Source organism: Oenanthe melanoleuca, chromosome 3 (genome assembly GCF_029582105.1).
Source record: "Oenanthe melanoleuca isolate GR-GAL-2019-014 chromosome 3, OMel1.0, whole genome shotgun sequence".
Classification (NCBI taxonomy): Eukaryota; Metazoa; Chordata; class Aves; order Passeriformes; family Muscicapidae; genus Oenanthe; species Oenanthe melanoleuca.
In genome coordinates, this window is record NC_079336.1 from 62,138,902 (window position 1) to 62,157,080 (window position 18,179).

At 40.3% G+C, this 18,179-nt stretch overlaps 1 protein-coding gene across 4 annotated transcripts in view; it reads left to right on the plus strand.

The window, feature by feature from the left end:
• Positions 1 to 18,179, plus strand: part of UTRN (utrophin) — a 329,881-nt gene that overhangs the window by 17,548 nt on the left and 294,154 nt on the right. For 2 of the 4 annotated variants that reach the window (XM_056488826.1, XM_056488824.1), the window contains exon 1: positions 16,697 to 16,791. The exons of 1 other annotated variant lie outside the window; for it this stretch is intronic. In XM_056488826.1, coding sequence (XP_056344801.1) covers positions 16,698 to 16,791 — 94 coding nt within the window. In that variant the 5' untranslated portion in view covers position 16,697. Of the gene's footprint in view, positions 1 to 16,632; positions 16,792 to 18,179 lie in introns of those variants that run through there. One more of the 4 variants, XM_056488823.1, reaches the window with a different exon arrangement.

An 18,179-nucleotide genomic window follows, 5' to 3' on the forward strand; every position in this document is an offset into this window, starting at 1 on the left:
ATGTGATTTTTGCCAAGGCATCTTGATTTGGATTGTCATTTATTCAATGAAACCTTTATTTTAAAAGTTGCTTATATTGGGGAAAATCTTTGTACCTCTAATGGATATCTAAATTTTACTGAAATTCACATAATTGAATTATGTATACCTTATTAAAGGTTTTTCATAAATTGCAAATTGACCTCAGGTTTGATAAATCTGCTGGTCCTTCTCAGTTGTTATTGGCATTAATTTGCTGTAGAAGGAAGGTTCTCATTGTTCAGTTGAAGCAAAATTCCTAATTTCATGGAAGAGTGCTTGCTTCCTTTCCTCAACTTTTCCAAGCTGGTTTTTCTTTTAAAATAGTCTTCTTCTTTGGTTGCAACCTGAAGAACAAGGAGGGGGAACCCTGTGTTGGGATGAGGAATAATTCTCTTTGAAGAAATTTGACAAATTTAGAAGAGCAGTGGAGATCATAAAAGTCAGAACAACCGGGCTGGTTTAGAAATGGCTCTATTTACTATGGCATTACCAGGGAGAATTCTTCAACTGGGTTTTGACAGAGTAATTTCAGTTTAACACCCACCTTGGCTCTGCTGTGCAGGGGTCACACCTGACCCACTGCTCCGCTTCACCCACCACAGCATGTGCTGCAGGTAACTCAGGGGCACAGCAGTGGGCTCCAGGAAGTGCCAGTGTGCTACATAAGGTGAGGGAGAAATTATCCATGTGAATCTGTTCATGTGGGAAGATAAGGCTAACCTTAACCATCTGCAGGCAATTAAAATTCATGACAGAAGGTCAGGATATTATACTCTGCTAGTCACTTCATTAACTAGACCTATGCAAATATAACATGGTCTGTTAAAATTTAACCCCAAGAGATTACTTCTTGCAAGAGAATCAGTGTTGATGCATAAAAATGGGGAGTAGGTGGAAATGCTGAAATATATTGTAGACACTTCTTTCAGCTTAGTATAAAAACACAGTGGCTGAGAAAAAGGCAGTTTCTACACGTAACACACGCAGTATTTAGTAAGCAGTTGCGTCTAGTAGATATTGGTTGATGGAACTGTCTGATTTAAACTGTGTCCTTGTAGTGTGTTTTTAATTTCTTACTAATGAATTTAGATCCCCTTTACTATTTAAAAATACTTTTGATTTCTCTTGTAGCTAAATCTAATCTAAGTACTGTATTTCAGCGTGGCTGGGTGTGGTTTTTTTTTTTTTGTTTTTTGTTTTTTTTTGTTTGTTTTTTTTTTTTTACTGAAGTGTGGTGTTCATCCATCACTCTACTACTTTGTCCTTCATTTTCCCAAGTTATTTCTTATTGTTATTTCTGTTGAGAGATGGTAAGAGTAAAGAAGCAGCTGTAACTTCCCATGTGTTTAGTTTTCCTGAACATAGTTCCCAGTAGTGGTATTTTGGTGGTATTTCTTGGACAGTAGAGCTCTAAAAATCTTTGTTTCTCTTGGGTGCAATTTGTCTGTAGTGCCAACTGCTTGTAATAGTTCATCTTTGCTGTTACCATGTTGAGGGCTGTGTCTTGTGCTTGATCAGTGAATAACTGTGTATTTCAAAAGCTTAACATTTTTCTTGTTTTTCAACTTGTGTTCAGCCTTACATCAGAGCCATTATCAAAGAGATCTTTTATCCTGTTAGGGCAGGGTGTTCTTAAGGGTGGATATCCAGATGAAATTTGAAGTGGTAAAGGCCTCTTTAGACTATAGTTTGAGGTCACCAAGTTACAATAGTAGCTATCAATTATTAAGGTATCTGCAGATAAGACCTATTTATGCTGCTGAACAGTGGTTTTTTTGCTTTTTTTTTTTCCTTTGCTCTTAATCAGAAGGAAAAACTGTAAAATTTGTCTCATCTTTGGCACTCTTCAGCACTGTTGATCATCACAGAACTTAGGCTTGACAAATGAATGTAACATTTGGGGTATTCATAACTCAAATTTATGATTTTTTTCAGGGGAAATATCAAAAGCATCCAGGAAGGTCAGCCTTGATCTTTAGCACTATAGCCTAGTCTTCTTTAAGAAAACAAACAAATCGTAAAAGAAAACAAACAAAAAAACTTACCCTGACTTCCTTTTCCTTTTCTGTTTTCTCACTGCAGATGTGGAGTAATGCCTTCAAAATTGAAAGAAGGCAGAGCTTTCAAAGATTAGTGTTACTTTGCTTTTTTTTTTTTTTTTTGTTATAATTAGTAACTAGTTAGGTAGGTGTCACTTGCGGCAATTGTTGAAACGCAACAAAATTTCTCCTGAGTGGCAGTAATGGCTCAAATAAAATACTGAATACTAAATACATTATTTGGGGATTAGCAAGGTGTTTATATGTACCCACTGAAGTTATTGTAAGGGTTAGGGAATGGAGATGGTGGAGTTCCAAAGGAAAAAAACCCACTGTTTCTCAAAAAAGAAGTTTCATGAGGTTCAGCCCTCAGGGAAGGACATATTTTTAACTGCTCCTGTTTCTACCCCTCCCCCTCATAATATGAATGGTAAAGTAAATAGAAATGTAATTATGCACTTTCTGACTTGGATGTTTCTTCCTGATATACAAAAGCACAGCCACAAGGTAAGGTAGTGGTTTTTAAGTGATGCAGCAAGATGTGATGGGGATGGGTTTTTGTCATCTTTGTTGTGTATACTCAAAGATAAGAGAGGACTGTGTAGCTGTATATGCCTGTGCACACTTGTATATGCATAAACCTCTATCTTCTTTCACCTTCTAGGACTTGTGTTTAGAGATTGCTGTTCCTGGGAAATTATGCAGCCCTTTCAAGTTGAGGATAATTATACAGCAATGTGTGGATCTGAGATTGTTAGAAGTCTGTCTTTAATGAGGTGTTTCCAGTTAGTTGCTTGGGAGTAGGGTAAATCCTCTGTTCATACTAAAATGTGTATTCATCATATGCTGGGGTGGGAATTCTTGCAACCCACACTGAACACCCCTGAGTTGTGCCCAGCCAACAAGGGTGCTTGGAGGCACCTAGCAACCAGTGTGTGTGTGCATAGGTGGGAGTGCATCACTGACATTACTGGGCCACTCCTAAGGGATGGGTTTATTTCCCTGTCACATCCAGACTGTGTGGGGAGCTCCTGGGTGTTGGAGATATAGAGGATAATTCTTAAAAACCTTGAATGATAACAATTACTAGAAACATGATGACTTGTAATTTTTTTTTAAACTATTTGAATTTGGTATAGGAATTAGTTTTTGGATTTTTTAAATGGTAGTTCTCTACCATTTGTGACTGGAATAATTTTCTCCAGGATGAATGAATGCCATGTGGACTCTATGTATTCTTGCATATGCAATATTTAAAAACAAACAAACAATTCTGTAACTGAGCTAAAGGTGAATCTTCTGACTCAACTAGTAAAAGGTTTTGAAAGGACAGAGACATTCAGAACTGAAGTGGCAGACAGAGGACATGCTTTCTGCTTCATGAGATCAGAGACTTCATGTAGCAGGTACAGAAAAAGTGCATCTCAGGCAAACAACTGAGGGAATTCAGCCTATGTGTGATAAAATTTATTGCTACTTCTTTTTTGTTTCCCTTCCAACCCCCTTTCCTGACCAGCTCTGGTGTCTCAATTGAGAAGCAACTCAAATGCTTCTCATGACTGTTTATGGATGTTGGGCTCAGCTATGCTGCATGTTTAACTCCCAAGGTTTCTCATGGGTATTTTCATTTTCTGACATCTGTCAGTTTCTCCTCTATATGTAGTGTCTCAATATTGGCATTTGGACTCTGAAAATGCAGGCAGATTCACTGCTTCCTTCCAGTGCTGCTGGAGAAAAGCTGGTAGTTGTTTTGTTGGGTTTTTTTCCACTTGGTCCAAGGTATGCTAAAGCTGTGTCCTGCTGGTCAGTGTCTGAATTTGGCACTTGTAGCTATGTTTTCCTGTCATGCTGTATGCTTGTCTCCTTCCTTGTCTGGGTACTCGTGTATGCAACTGTGAAAGTTGTGCTTGAATAGCTCCACTGAATGAAGAGGAATAGTGGTGGCTTAATGAACTTGCTGGAAAATTTTAGTTTCACTCTCAGAAAGAGGTCCCCACCCAGCTGGAGAGGCTTCTGTGGTTCTGTGCTGGTGACTGCCCTGGGCTTGTTCCTGTGATCTTGACTTTGAGGAAGTAAAATCTTAACTCAGCCTTTAAGTGTCACATATATAGTTTCCTTGTGGTTTTATACTGTGTTGGGATTTCACCAAGTGCCCAGCTTTTTAGACTTTTTAGTTTTTTAGAGATAATAGTTTGATTATTTGGTTCCATTTCCTGCATGCATTGTTTATAAATCACAGTCAAAGGCCTGGCAATAACTTGTTAATGCAAACATGAGACACATGGTTCTATTCTGCCTAGCTCCACTTTCATAGTGGATTTTGTGTCCAGACACAAGGGGTGTATATCATATGGGGTGATTCTTGGGGTGTGCTGGGCAGAGCCAGGAGTTGAACTCAGTGAACCTAATATGTCACTTCCAACTCAGCAGATTCCAGGTGACATTTGCTACTTTTTGCACTATTACAGTGCCAGAAAAAGAGATGAATTATAGGAGACTAAACTCTCTGCAGCGCTTATCTGGAAGGTACTTGGGGGCTACAGTGGTGCCTCTAAAAATTATTTGAATAAGTGGAGCTTGGCAATGCCTATTTTTGAACCTGGGTTGTGTTAAAAGGCACGTGGCTTATTCCAAAATAATTTTGGGAACTTATGTTCAGTTTGATAGTGCTGAAACACTTCTGCTGCATTTCTGTTAAGCTGTTGTAGATGAGAGCGCTGATTTGTACTTGCAATGTTTACCAAGCCTTTCTAACATTATCCTGATTTGTAGTGGCTTTTTCCTTTTTCTATGCTGATAAAGCACTCTTTAGAGTGGAATGTAATATATGTAATTTTTTTTTAATAGATGATGAAGGAAATTTGCATTTCATAGTGGTATTAGCCATGAAACATAATTAAAAAATTTGACCATTTTATCTTCAGAGAAAAGCCTGGCTGAAGCAGTGAAATTTCTGATGTCTTCAGGAGCCCTGTAAAATTTCTGTAACTAGTAGGCTGGCTTGGAATCACTCACCTTCTGTATTTCTACTTCCCAATCTCTGCACTGTTTTGGGATTGCTGCTGCTGTCTGAACCTTCTGCAGAACCTGAACATGCCTTGTATGCTTCCAAATCATAACAAATCTCTTGGCTCTTCTGTTTTGTTATAGAAGATGAGGTTTAGGGAAGGGGAAAAACCTACCAAAAGAACTCGTTCATCTGTTCACTGTGTCTGTAGTCCATTCCTTGGTTTTGAGGGACTGGTGGGCTGTAGAAGTGGTTGTGGCCAGATGCCATAGCTATGAAATGAAGCATGAGGAATTCTGTCCTGTCATCCCTGCTGCTTTGGCACGGTTTCCCAGCAGATTTCCTGGCTTTAGTTGGGAAATAGGTTGTTGGTGAGACTAGTTTTCTGAAGCAGTGAAAAATGGCAAACCAGCTATGTCATAGGAGTCCTCTTGGTGTTTTTGGCCAGAAGGGGCTGTATAGTGTGTGGTGAGTTGGATGAATGGATATGATGGGAACTGAGAGGAGCTCCAGCTGTTCCTGTGGTAGTCACTAAGTTCTTGCGGTCTGCAGTTTGATGTGTATCCTTGCACTGTCCTACTTCTTTATCAGTTCCTGAAATACAGAGGTTGAAAGATGTTGGAGCAATTCCTCCTAATTCCTGGAGGAGGCAACAAGGGCTGGGGTAGGCCTGGGAGCTTCTCCAGTCACGTTTGTCAGGTGGAGACAGCAAAGCTCCCTGGCTAAAACAGAAGCCTGGTATTGGGGATCTGCGAGTTATGGTCCAGCTGGTAGCTACAGTACCATCATAAGGACATCTGAAGCAAGTTAGAGTTCTTCTGAGAATGTTTCTCCCCTTTCTCCCATGTCTACTCGTTCCTGTTTTTGTGTGCTGGTGGGAGAATATCAGTGGTTGCACCTGATGCTGACAAGAACATGTTCTGTTCTCTGCTGCTTCTTTGTCCCAGCTGCCTGATCTTGGATGCAAGAGACAAAACAGGGGATATGTGTGTTTTCTATGCAGTGTTGGTAGGGATTTATACTCACTGCACTGGATTGTACTGGATGGAATGCAATGAGCTGGGCTGCCTCATTGATTTGATGCTCCTGACAGAGGGTCAAAAGATTGACCTACAGCTGTGCAGACTGGGGTACAGCAAGGGTGTGGAGAGCCAGGGTAACGCAGGAGGGAATCTTCCCCAACAGCTCACACTGTACTGATTACTGAAGAAGAAACATCTGTGCCTGCCAGTCAGTTTTCAGGCTGTAAAGGAGCAGGTCAGCTGTCCAAGAGTCAGAGGCGCTTGCAGTTGGAGATGCAGAGGGATCAGAAGGCTCCTGGGTGTGCTGAGAGGAGCCAGGGGCCAGATAAGGTAAGAATTATATGAGGGATAGTCCAGGGGTTAGGTGGCTGGGAAAGGGATAGCTTGGGGTCAGCCAGCCTTGCAGGTTGAAAGAAGGAATCCAAGCTGTGTGAAGCTGTTAATAGACAAAGGAATCAGTACAAGCTGCTAATAAGTTAATGGAGTCTATAAGATGAGACAGAGTTGTGCAGAATTTACAGAGGCTTATGAGAAAAAGAGTCAGTGTTGTATAAAGAAAAGGTCTGTAGAAGAAAATGAGTTGAGTTCAGAGTTGTATGAGAATAAGGACTGAAGATGAAAATGTGTAGAGTTAAGACTGGTAAGAAATGTAAGTGAAAAGGCTGATGGTGTTGCCAGCCCTGTCCGTCTCACCTTAGCTGTGACTGAAGGGCAGGAAGATAAAGTTAATTATGGTGGAATGGTAGGTACAAAATTGTTAACAGCATCTGGTGATGATCATGTGGAGTGAGTAGTCTAAATGAACTGTCCTGTGATTTGCATTGAGAGCTGATCATCTTTTATTCTTAACAGTAGTGGGGTTTTGGTAATTTATAGGAAGAGTAAATGAGTACTTGGAGGCAAGTGATAAGAAAAGTGGTGGAAAACTGCATGGCTGGGGAAGATATTCGAGTGTAAAGGTCAATTTCTGAAAACCCCTTGACACTTTGTGGTCGTATAGCTGCATTTACACTAGAGCTACTTTTCAGTGAACCCAAGTCTTATGTGCACCCAGTAGCACAAGTTCCAGAAACTGCCTAGGTTGTGGCAGGTTGTTTTTAAGTAGTGTCACAAACATTTTAATTGCATCTGTATGAAGCTGTGTTTCTGAACCTTGCCACCTATATCCTAACCTGCCTTGCTTATCTCATGATGTAAGCTGTAAAGATCTTTATTCTGTGAATTCCCTCTTTCAAACAATATTTATGAGGATATGTAATAGGTGTTTATTTTTTTTTTTTTTTTTTTTCCTGTGGCTGACCTGAAATACTTGTGGGCAAACTTTTTTATAGGGAGGTGAATGTGTCAGAATGCCATGATTTAAAAATTAAAGTCACCTACGAGCCGATTAAAGAAAACGAACAGCATAAACACTGTGGTTATGCTACAAAGTAAAACAAAAGACCCCACCAACCTAACCAGCAGCAGTGAAGTTTTATAATGCTTTTTTCATGGAACTGTCTTAAGCTAATCCGAGTGAGGGAACGGCACATAAATAGAAGAGTTTATATGACAGTGTTAACTGTGTGAATACTACAGTTAGATATTAAATGATTGGTAATGAAGGCATTATAATGTTTGGTATTAGGTATTATAAGAGAAGTGCTCAAATCTAGGGCAAGTTGAAGGCCCTAGATAAAGACAGTTGCGCACTCATGTTTGAGTGAATTACAACTAGTGTTAGAACTTGTTTTGTTGTCCCTCCCCTTTATTGGAGTTTTACAATCATATAAATTTTTTTTTTTTATGGAGAGCTGTGAACAAGTTTAATGCAACTTGCTTCAATATTAACCTTGTGAAGTTATAGTGGTTTTTTGCCTGGATGTGTTGCAGGCCTGCAGAGAAGTAAGGCTTGCTTTTCAGCAGTAACCTGTTGCTGCTCAAGCAGGAGAAGTTAAACTAGTGAGAAAATAACCCCATGATAAAGCCTATTCAGTTTTTGGAAGCAACAACAAAAGCAAGTAGGGTAGTAGGAAAGACAAGGCATCCTAAGGAACAGACTGGTAAATGTGTGCCATTTGGAGCACTCTGCTTCCTTTGCTAGGGAGACTGGGGGTTATAGGATCTCATCTGCTGAATGGAGTGAGGGTCTTGAACATACAGGATGGTGTGAGGTGTCTCAGAATCTTAATCTGTCCACTTTTGTGTAAAATCTTTTGTTCAAGGGTGCTTATATTACATACTCACATCCTAATTGAGAATATAGCCATGATATACATATTTTTGAAATACATAAAAACAGTGTTTGCTTACTTAAACACTTAAATTCAAAGGGGAAAAAGGGCAATTATTAAAGGCTTCAGCCTTAAAATGTTTTTGTTACAGTAATGTGAAATTTTATTGAGCTGGTTGTAAGGTTGTTGCAGGCAGCCAGTAGTACAAAATGGGGATGTGAAATGAGTAGCTGAAGAGCTGCTGTTCAGACCATGGATGAGACTGTGCCTGCTCACTCTTCAAGTTCAAGGTGTGATGCTTCAGTAAGATGGCCAATAATGTTATTACTGTAGTGTGTGCATCTGTTTATAACCCTTTTAAAATCTGAAATTGTTTTAAAACCAGCTAGTGAACATATATATTGTTGACATTCAATATTTATGTGGGAATTCTGTGCTGCATCTGTTGCATCACAGTAATTGTGAAGAAGCAGTTGTGGTTTAGGGCTTTATTTGTCTGGCTTAGGAATGTGTATGATTTGCCAGTCAATCTTGCACAGACTTTTTGGAATATGCTGTGTGTGTGCCCTCTATCTCAACCTTCACATGATTTAGGCTTTAAATCAAACTAACACTTGGTGAGGGACAAAAATTGTGATGGTGGTAGCAGAGAGTGGAGTTGGTTGTTGTGCCACAGTACTCTGATGGCACAGATGGAGTTTTTGAGATGGGTACCATGTGATTGCATTCTAACTTTTGCACAGTGTTTGCTGGGTTTGCTTACAAGGTTTCTGAGAGTTTTATTATCATATCTTAGTGGGTGGTGGCATTTGAAGAATAAAAGAATGCAATCCTTCTGTCCAGTGGAGCTTTGGTAATTACTCCTCCGCACACTTGAGCTTAAATAACTGAGCCCAGTGTTTTCCATTTGACCTGGCAGAAGCCTGCAAAGTATACACACAAAAAGCTTGCTGGAAATTTCTTGAAAACAAGTGAGGGTGTAAATATGCAATCTTTTGCTGGCTTGCACAATTGAATCAGTTGCTGCCTCTCAGCTACTTACCACTGCCTTAGTCCTCTTTTCACCACTTGCCTGGCTTGTGTGAGCTTTCCTTAGCTAGTGTGGAGTTGAGTGAGGTGCCTATTAACTGAGCTATTACTTAGCCTCTTCAGACTGGGCTGCTTCCCAGTCTCTGCTTGGGACTATGGACAGGTAGCTTGAGATAGATGGGTGCACATTCTGTCCCAAATAAAATGCACTATCGTTTTCACTGCTGTTGGATCTCTGCTTATGTGTGTGTAACATTACTGACAGAGACTTGAGACTTTTTGGTGTTTAGTCATGTGAGTCTCTTCTTCCTTTAGGTAATGGTTCACTTGTGCCATATCTTTTGCCTATTTTCCACACTGCTTCCCAAGTCCCCTGATAGACAGAAATGCTGTGCTGAACTGAAGAGCACTCCCTCCCTGATGAGCTTCAATTCTCACTTCTGTGCCCCTGAGAAAGCAGGTTGAGGCTGTTTGTTGCTTTGCTCCTTGTTTCTCTTTGCTAGTTGGCAATGCAGTGTGGTGGTTCTGTGTTGCCATAGCTGCTGTGTGATGGTTCCTCTGTAAACTAACCTCAGCCTCAGAGTAGTTTATTAATCTGTTAATTTTCAGGTGCCAGTAGGCTCAATATTTAACAAAGTACACGGTTTTACCTTGTTCTTTTTCTTCAATGCTAATTGGAGAGGGAGGAGAGAAAGAAGACCATTAATTTTAACAACAGTTTTAATGATGTGCTTCTAGTACATGACAATTGATGCAATGATTTTTTAATAGTCTTTGTAGAATATTATAATAAAATTATACCTACCAAAATGTCTGAATGTTGGATTATCTGTTGAAATATATTCTCTGATCTTGTTGAAGTCTTGATAACCTTAATCACACAAAGATTTGCAATTTGTAGCTGTTAAAAGGAGATCAGTGGCAAAAGGTTGTCAATGCTGTGTAAGCTTTTAGCAGTGAGTGTAAATGTAACTATTGGGATGAATTAACAAGAGATATGTTAAGTCTATATTAAGTTAACTGGGGGGTTTTAAGAGGATTGAACAGGAGTATGTCTTATGTGGGTTTTTTCCCTACTTTTGGTAAAGGGGCCTTTCATGAAAGTAAAGGCTTATACAGTGGCAGCAGTGTAGGTAATTCTAAGAGGTTTTTTTGTAGTTTAGTCTGTTTTGCATTTTTGCTCTGGCATCATGCAGAGGGAATGGTGTGATGCCTGCCCTCATCATGCTGGCTGCCTAAGGACTGTGGGCTGGGTGCCTGCTCCTGAGCTGGGTGCTGTGTCACTCTGCTAAGTCCTGCACTGAGCTGAGTCAATGTGTTTCAGGTTGATTTTTCTTTTTTCCCTTTTTTTGACTCTGATAACAGCAATTCTATTTCAGAAAGAGGGATATTTGCCTTGGGTCCTTGGCAGGAGACCAGTTTGCCCTCTGAGGAATGGGGGAGTTTAACTGGAGATGTGTTTTTGTTGGACTTGACTAAGGTCCATAGGGAACAGACTTAGTTTTATTTTTCTTAGTTTTAGCATGCCTCTAATTTCTTACTGATTTTTAGCTCTCTGAACTAGGAAGAGACAGCCTATTCAACTTAGGAAGCTCTCTTCAGTGTTCTTGTTCAAGGAAGGAGCAGGGAAACCTGGGGCTTCTAATGCAGACTTTCTGCAATTCTCTCTTTTCCAGGTGAGCAAAACTTTCCATCCCAGCATGGTGACTGGGAAGTCCAAAGAATTTTATTAATAGTTCCTGCAGAAAGCAGGGCAGCTCTGCACAATGCTGTCCCTCTTTGCCCTCTGTGTTTTTTTTTGTTGTGGGAAAGCATGAATAGAATACGTTGTTGCAAGCAGGAAGGAAAGTAGACTATCTGGATGGAAGAAATTGATCGCTAATTTTAACAAGACTGGTTATGTGTATGCTTGTGACACTGTGTCAGTTTAGAAAGAAATAGTGTGTTCTAAACGGTACAGCTGAAGAGTTAATGTCTTAGAGGATGCTGATCACCCGTGCTTTGTTACAGGGCATTTAAAAAAAGGAGAACCAAACTTTCAGATCTTTGGAGTTGCAATGTTGGTGGAACCCTGCTGACCTTGAATGCGGTCATTAGCCAGGGTGTGCCGCTCTTGAAATGTGCCTGTGATTATATTCAACTGTGATTGTCTCCTCACCATGGTAGGAGATAAGAGTTTTAGCTTTTAGGATGAAGGTTGTGGTTGCAGCCCTAGCTGGTAGAGATGAAGGCCTGAAAACTTCTGCCCAGCTTGAGGCAGACATCAAGGCACAGCCCTGTGGAGTCTGGATGGGAAAAACCAGAAGAGTTTGAAAAGAATCTATTAGGAATATTTTTTTAAGAAAAAACTGTGTGATTTACAAAGAAGCTTTGAGATGTTTATGTTCTTGGAGGTACAGAAACTCATTTACAAAATGAGCAACAGGAAAGTGTAAAAGAAGTAAAGATGTAAATTCATATGCTTGCCTAAACCATTGCTCCAAAGCTTTGGATTGTGTCTTGACATATGAAGGACAGAGAAATTAAATGTTTTTTGGAAGCAGTGCCTTTTTCTGCAGCAGTCCCTGGTGCAGTGAGGTATGCTGAGGGGAGTTGCCTGTCCTGGGTGGAGTTGCTCACCAGCAGCTCTTACAGCTGCTTGGCTGCTGGCTTGAACCTAATCTGTCCCACTGCAGCAGGGCAAGTGGTTTAGAAAATTGCAAACCACCAGGACTGCTTGTTGAAAGAGCTGGGGCAGCTCAAGTGATGGCCCCTCTCCTGTGCTTGGGCCTGCATGCTGTCACACAGGGCTCAGTGCCAGGGCCTCTGCTGAAATACACATTACACCTCAGCATATGAGTACATGAGTGTTGAGCAGTGCATCTGTCATGGATTCACTGGGGTTTGTTTTATAAAGGTGGCAGGAGTCTTGTTTTGAAAGATGCGCTCAGCATTTTAAATGAGAAGCAAAATGCAGAAGGCTCCTACTTTTCCTGTGGACCTCCTGTCACTCCTCTGAGTTGCTGTAAACAGGTGGCCCAGGATGTTTTGTGAAAAGCAGGTACTGTCTGGATGTGGTTGGGTTTTACAGGTGTGATTATAACGTAAACAATGCTTTCGGAAGATTAATTTACTCCACAGATTTTCTAAGTATTTACATTCAAAATATTCCCCTTTACGAAAGGAAAAAGGAAGCTGTAAGAGGAATGTCGAAAAAGACTAAAATGATAGTGATTCTTGAAAGGCTTTACAATTTATGTACAACTGCTACTATTATTTCTTTGGCAGGATGAGTCAATTATTTGTGGCAGCCACAGACATGCTGTTTTACGAGACCCGTGTGTCAAGTCCCTGAAGCACTGTGTGCTGGAAGGGTTTGTGTTGGATCTGTCTGTGAGAACACTGAGAGAATCTCTGTGTTATCTGTACTACAGTGCTCCACTTGCTGCCACTTTTCCCTCTTCCACAGTACTGAGGGCATTTACTGTATTAAAAATTTTCTTTTCAGTTTCTACTGAAAAGCTTTATGCTGACGTGAACCTGGCTGTGTGAAATGAGGTTTTAATAGAAATGCTTAAAACTCAGTTTCTTATCTGAAGTTGCTGGTGTTGTGGGTTTCCTGGAAGTAGGGATTAAACTAATAACCAGTTTCCATCAAAATGCAGCAGGCATCTGAAACATTACTTTCTGTAATGTTCCTGATGCCTCTCCACCATCCTTCTCCTTAGCATCTCCTTAGAAGCTCTTGTTTGCTTGCTGAAAAAAGTTTTGTGTGGCCTTCTAATTCAAATCATATTTGCCAGGCCAGCAAAAAAAGTTGTCAGGTTGTTGTGGTGGAATAAAACATCTTGAACAAAATTATGGGGTGTTAATCCCACAGTATGAGAAGATCTTAGCCAGATGCTCATTATAGTGGTATTAAAGAGGGTAGGACTGGACAGGTAGCACAGGAACCTTGAGAAAGGCTGAGCTTCCTCTCTAGGAAAACTCTTGGCTTGGTTGCCTCTCACCTTGGAGAAGGAAGTTGGAGGAACTCTGTACCTCCTTATTCTGCTCCCATAAGAAGTCTCTTAGATTTGTTTTTCCCTCTGCCATAAACCCAAGCCTTTCTTGGACTCGTATGGAAGTGTGGAAGTTCAGAGCAGGGCTACCTAAGGCCTCCTTGGAACACAGCTGGAAGGAGGCAGACTGTGAAAAAGAAGCCAGTTTCCTCTTCTCAGAGTCAAGGCATTCAAGGCTCTTGGAAGGCTCCCAGAAGACAAAGAAGACATGGAAACCAATCTCATTATAGATTGTCTTGCATGCAGGCGAGTTTTATAATGAAAGGATGTTGTCCTCTGCTCCCATTGTTGTTTGCCTCTGTGAACTTTAATTTTACTCCAAACCCAGTGCTGACTGTGTGTATGCTGGGGCTGTGATAGAAAAGTGGTCTTAAGTATTTTTGAGCTCACCTTCAAATGAATGGGTACAGTTATGAGGTTTTTTCCCCCTCTTTTTTTTCTTTTCCCCATTAACTCTAGGTGCTTTTTTGCTTTCCCTCTCCTTGCTATGTGGACTGAGCTATAGGTGAGTTGTGTTTCACATATGAAGTGTAGCATTCAGACCTACTCTTCAACAAGGGCTGAATTGTCATCCAAGCTCCTTCTGAAAACTGTTGAAGCAGGCTTGTTATGTGTTGAGTGTAGCCTTGTTCTTCATGCTTTGTAATACATGGGCAAACATAAAACGTCACTATTTCTACTTACTAGGCTTCTAGTTAGGCTTCCCTCTACTTCTGCCTTCCCACAGTAGTTTCAGCTGGTCTGTTAGGCTGGTCTTTTTTATCATACATGATAAGAAGTCTAGGCAGCCAGCCAGCTGCTGTGGGACTATAATAGGGCCAGTGGCATGTACAAAATTTGATTACTGCTGTCAACACCAGAGAGAATAGAAGAGAGCACGTACTCCAGTCAGTGAGCTACTAAAAAAATGGCCTGTTGAATTCAGTAGTAGTAGAAATAAGACCATCTTCCTCCTAATGAATGAAGTGGTTTATGGGTACAGAGTATACTAGTATGTTGAGTTCTGGAGTTAGGTAAAAAATGTTTTTTAAAAAGTCTTCCTTTACCTTCTTCAAAGATTACTTTGACCAGCAATTTCTATTTCTCTTCTGTTTATCTGCTCATAGGGCTAATGTATGGATTTCACACCCAATACTTCAGATATTCACAGAGTTTCATTTTTAAAATTTAGCTTAAAAGTATTCCTGCCATCCTAAAGGTAACTTTTTGCAGATGGTTTCCGATATGTAACTGTTTCATGCTAGTAATTCTACCTCCATTTAGGCAAGAGATGTTTTTTAATTTGCACACAGTGCAACAACTCCCTGCTCCCCCCTCTCCCTAAGTTAATAAATATTCTCAGTGTATATTCTTATTGAAATGTTGGATTTTTGACGTAAAACGTGCTGTTAGATGAAAGTGGTTTCTCTGATGTTCATGGGGCAGCTGCTGATGGCAGGCAGAGCTTGAGAGCTGAGCTTCCCTGGAAGCTCTGGTGCATGAATGATTTACTCAGCTTTGCTAATAGCTTCATGTTGAATGAAGTTCAAGGGACTGATAGAGTCAGACTGGTGTTTCTCTAACTGCTCTTGCTGACTGCAATCACTGGGAAGTGGTAAACCCAGAAATGTTGTCACAAACTAGCTGACTCGTGAAACTTGTGTTTATTCTTCAGTCTTTCAAAGTGTGGGTGGGCCTTATCTTGGAGTGGCGAGGACTGAGGTGAGGTATTGGATGCACAGGAGAGCGTTCTTAGGGAATTCAGACCAGTCTCATCAAAATTTGACAAAAGGAACATGTGGTGCTGTTGGTAAGACTTCTGGCATACGTGCAGGTCTGTCTGCTAATTCTCATTGTTTGCTTGGTGGAGTTGGCAGTGTTTTTTTTGTGCTTGGAAATTGCTTGGCACAGTAAGGTTTGTATTTACAAAATACATCCTTGTTTGTTTCTAAAATAGAAATCCTAGCTTTAAAGCTTTTATTACTATTCACTTTGCTCTTGTTTTCATGGTTTGCAGAAATGTTTGGATATGAGTGTCTGATTTAGCCCCCTGAATATATGGTTGTCTTTATTCATGGAAACAAAACTCCTTTTGTGTGAAGCCTTTCAGCCTTCAACTTAGAGGAATTCTTGATTTTGGGGAAAAAACCATCCAACCCACAAATTTAAGTAAGACCAACTTCTGTCCCACAAAAATTTAAAGAAAAGTCTGAATCTTCTCTCTTCTAAGTAGTGTCTGGGGTGTGATACAATAAACTGTCCTGACTGGATATCAATGAAGAGAGGAGGGCTGTATCTAGAACACTTGCCTTAGAGCGTGATACAGTGAGACAGGTAGACAAATCAAACAGCCTCTGTCTTTCTGCTTTTGAAACCAATTCTGTGGTTTAGAACACTCCTCTCTGGTCATAGTGCTTGTACTTATGTGTTATAGTTAAGCTCTTCTTGCATTTCTTTTTTGTGACTGTTGGAATTCTGTGCAGTTCCAAAAGTGTGGAATATGGAGTGTCTTTCATAATGACACTATTTGGTGGCCTCTTAATTTGATGATAAAATTGGCAACAGGCTTTTGAAGGCAGAGGGATTTGATCTGGTGGTAAGCACAGTTTAAAGGCCCACTTGAAAATAACTGATCCTATCATAGCCCTGCATTACCAACTTTCTGCTTTACTGCTCCCTGCTCTGTCTTGTTTTGAATTACTGCACAGTGGAGAGGGTGTGCCTAATCAGAGTTTGTAATTTATGACTTGGAGATTTATTTGTGCAACTTTTTATGCTGTAATCTTATGTTTAAAATTTCTTGTGCTTTTTTGAAAGGCCATTAAAAGATGTGGATGCTTACTTTGAAGAGTTGTTCTGGTTTTATGTTCTGTTGTACGTGTGAAAAAGTGTTATAGTGACACTGCAAACTTTTTGCACAATGATGCTAAAAATATTTAGGATTTTTAAAATGAGTATGGTGTTTGACCAGAGAGTTTGCTTTGAACAGAAAAGGAAAATTAACCATCAGCTTTCCTATTTTCAGTGTAGAATTTAACTTGCCAGTTCTCTGAAATCTGGAGTGTCCTCCTATTTTCATAAGGAGTAGCAAAGCAGCATATTTTTCTGATTTTAAAGAAAAAAATCCCAATTAGCTTGAAGTCAGTTACTTGCTAACATGTAACCTTTTTGAAGGTTTGTTTCCTGACTGGTTTTGTCAGTCACTGTGTGGCTGAATGTGTCAAACCCTCTGAGGAAAACCAGTGCTTCCCTCCCCCTTGAATCCCAGCATGCAGTTCTTACGTGGGTACTAGCGTGTACTTCCTCTGCATCTTCACTTTCCTGTTATTCAAAGAGTGAGCTTGATTATGAGCTCTCAAACAGCCAAAAAAGTTGCGTGGAAAAAGTGCAAGGTTGCTGCACCTCGGCGTACGGACCGGCAGACCTGCTACGCTCCGCTCGGTGAGTGCTTCCCTGTGTTCTGAAGGCTGTGGTGGATGAAAGGGTCCAGCCATGTGGGTCTTTTTTTATCTTCTACACCTGATGAAAGCTGCTTTTCTTAACTTTGCAAAAGTTTGTTTACTCTAACAGAGCAGGAAACAGAGCAGGGAAAGGCTGTTTTCTGTGGCGCTGCTCCATTGCAAGTGTTGTGTGAGCTCTGGCTGCGTCACACCTGCAGCCACAAGATCCTCTTGGTAATGCTCGTGTTGTGGGCTTCCCTTTCACCTCTAACAGTGTTCATGGCAGAAATCTTAATGTTCTTCTGTCTGATTGAAAGTTTTTGTCCCCAGTTTTCTTAAACTACATTAAATTATGGTGATTTCAGCATTTTCTTGTTTTAGCTCTTTACAGTTCTGCCTAGTGTGCCTTCTACGCTTCTTTATAGTGAATAAACTTACAAGCAGCTCCCTTGACACCCCACAAGTTTTTCTCCTCATTTTGGTGGTATCTCAAGAGAGTAGTATTTCCTGGAATTTGGAAAGAATGTTTTGTGGAGGGATGCTTTGGAAAAGAAGAAATCTGGGATATTATTCTTTCTTCTTCCTTTTGCCATCTTTTGTACCTATTCTGATTGAAATTTCATGGATTGTCTCTTCTGTGTTTTGACTGGGGTCAAATAACATGGTTTGGCAAAGAAAAGACAATTTGATTATTCCTAGTACCTGTGAATATGCTATGTAGATACAGTAATTGACTGATGGGAACTGTTTATTTTGTGAATTGGTGTCAGAACTTTGTGAAAGCAGAACCTGTTGATCAAAATAGAATTTGGTCCACTTGACTTCTTGTCACAAAGCTGGAGTCTGAGTATGGGCTTTTAGAAAGAGAAACTAAAATCCTCTGAAGATGTATCAGTGTAGTGGCTAACTTTAGAATAAAATGATGGGCTGGGACTCTGATTTCATGTATGTTTGTTTCTAGAACAATGAGGTGGATTTGGATATATGCCAGTTTAGCTGAGACCAGAAAATTTTCCTTTGTGGCTCAGTCCAAACTTCCTTAAGAAACTGACAAAAATGTCAAAACGCAGTAATGTGAGTGGAGTTGCTTTTTACTGACTCTGGAGAGCTCGGTAAATTATAGGATGGAGAGATCTAGTGTTCTTCAAAATCTGCACGTATTCAGCCCTCAAATGTGAGACAGCTGCAGTTGATCACTCTTGGAAGATTAGCAGTAGGAGAAAATCAATCTGCTTGGTTTTGAACCTGGGCTGCTGTTCATGGAAGTTGTTTGTTCTGGCTCTGCATGTATTGGTGTGGGCTTTTTTGGACTATTTCTTGGGGGTTTTTTCCTTGGTGGTTTTTTTTTTTTTTTTTTTTTTTTTTTTTTTGTTATATTTTTTGAAGAGC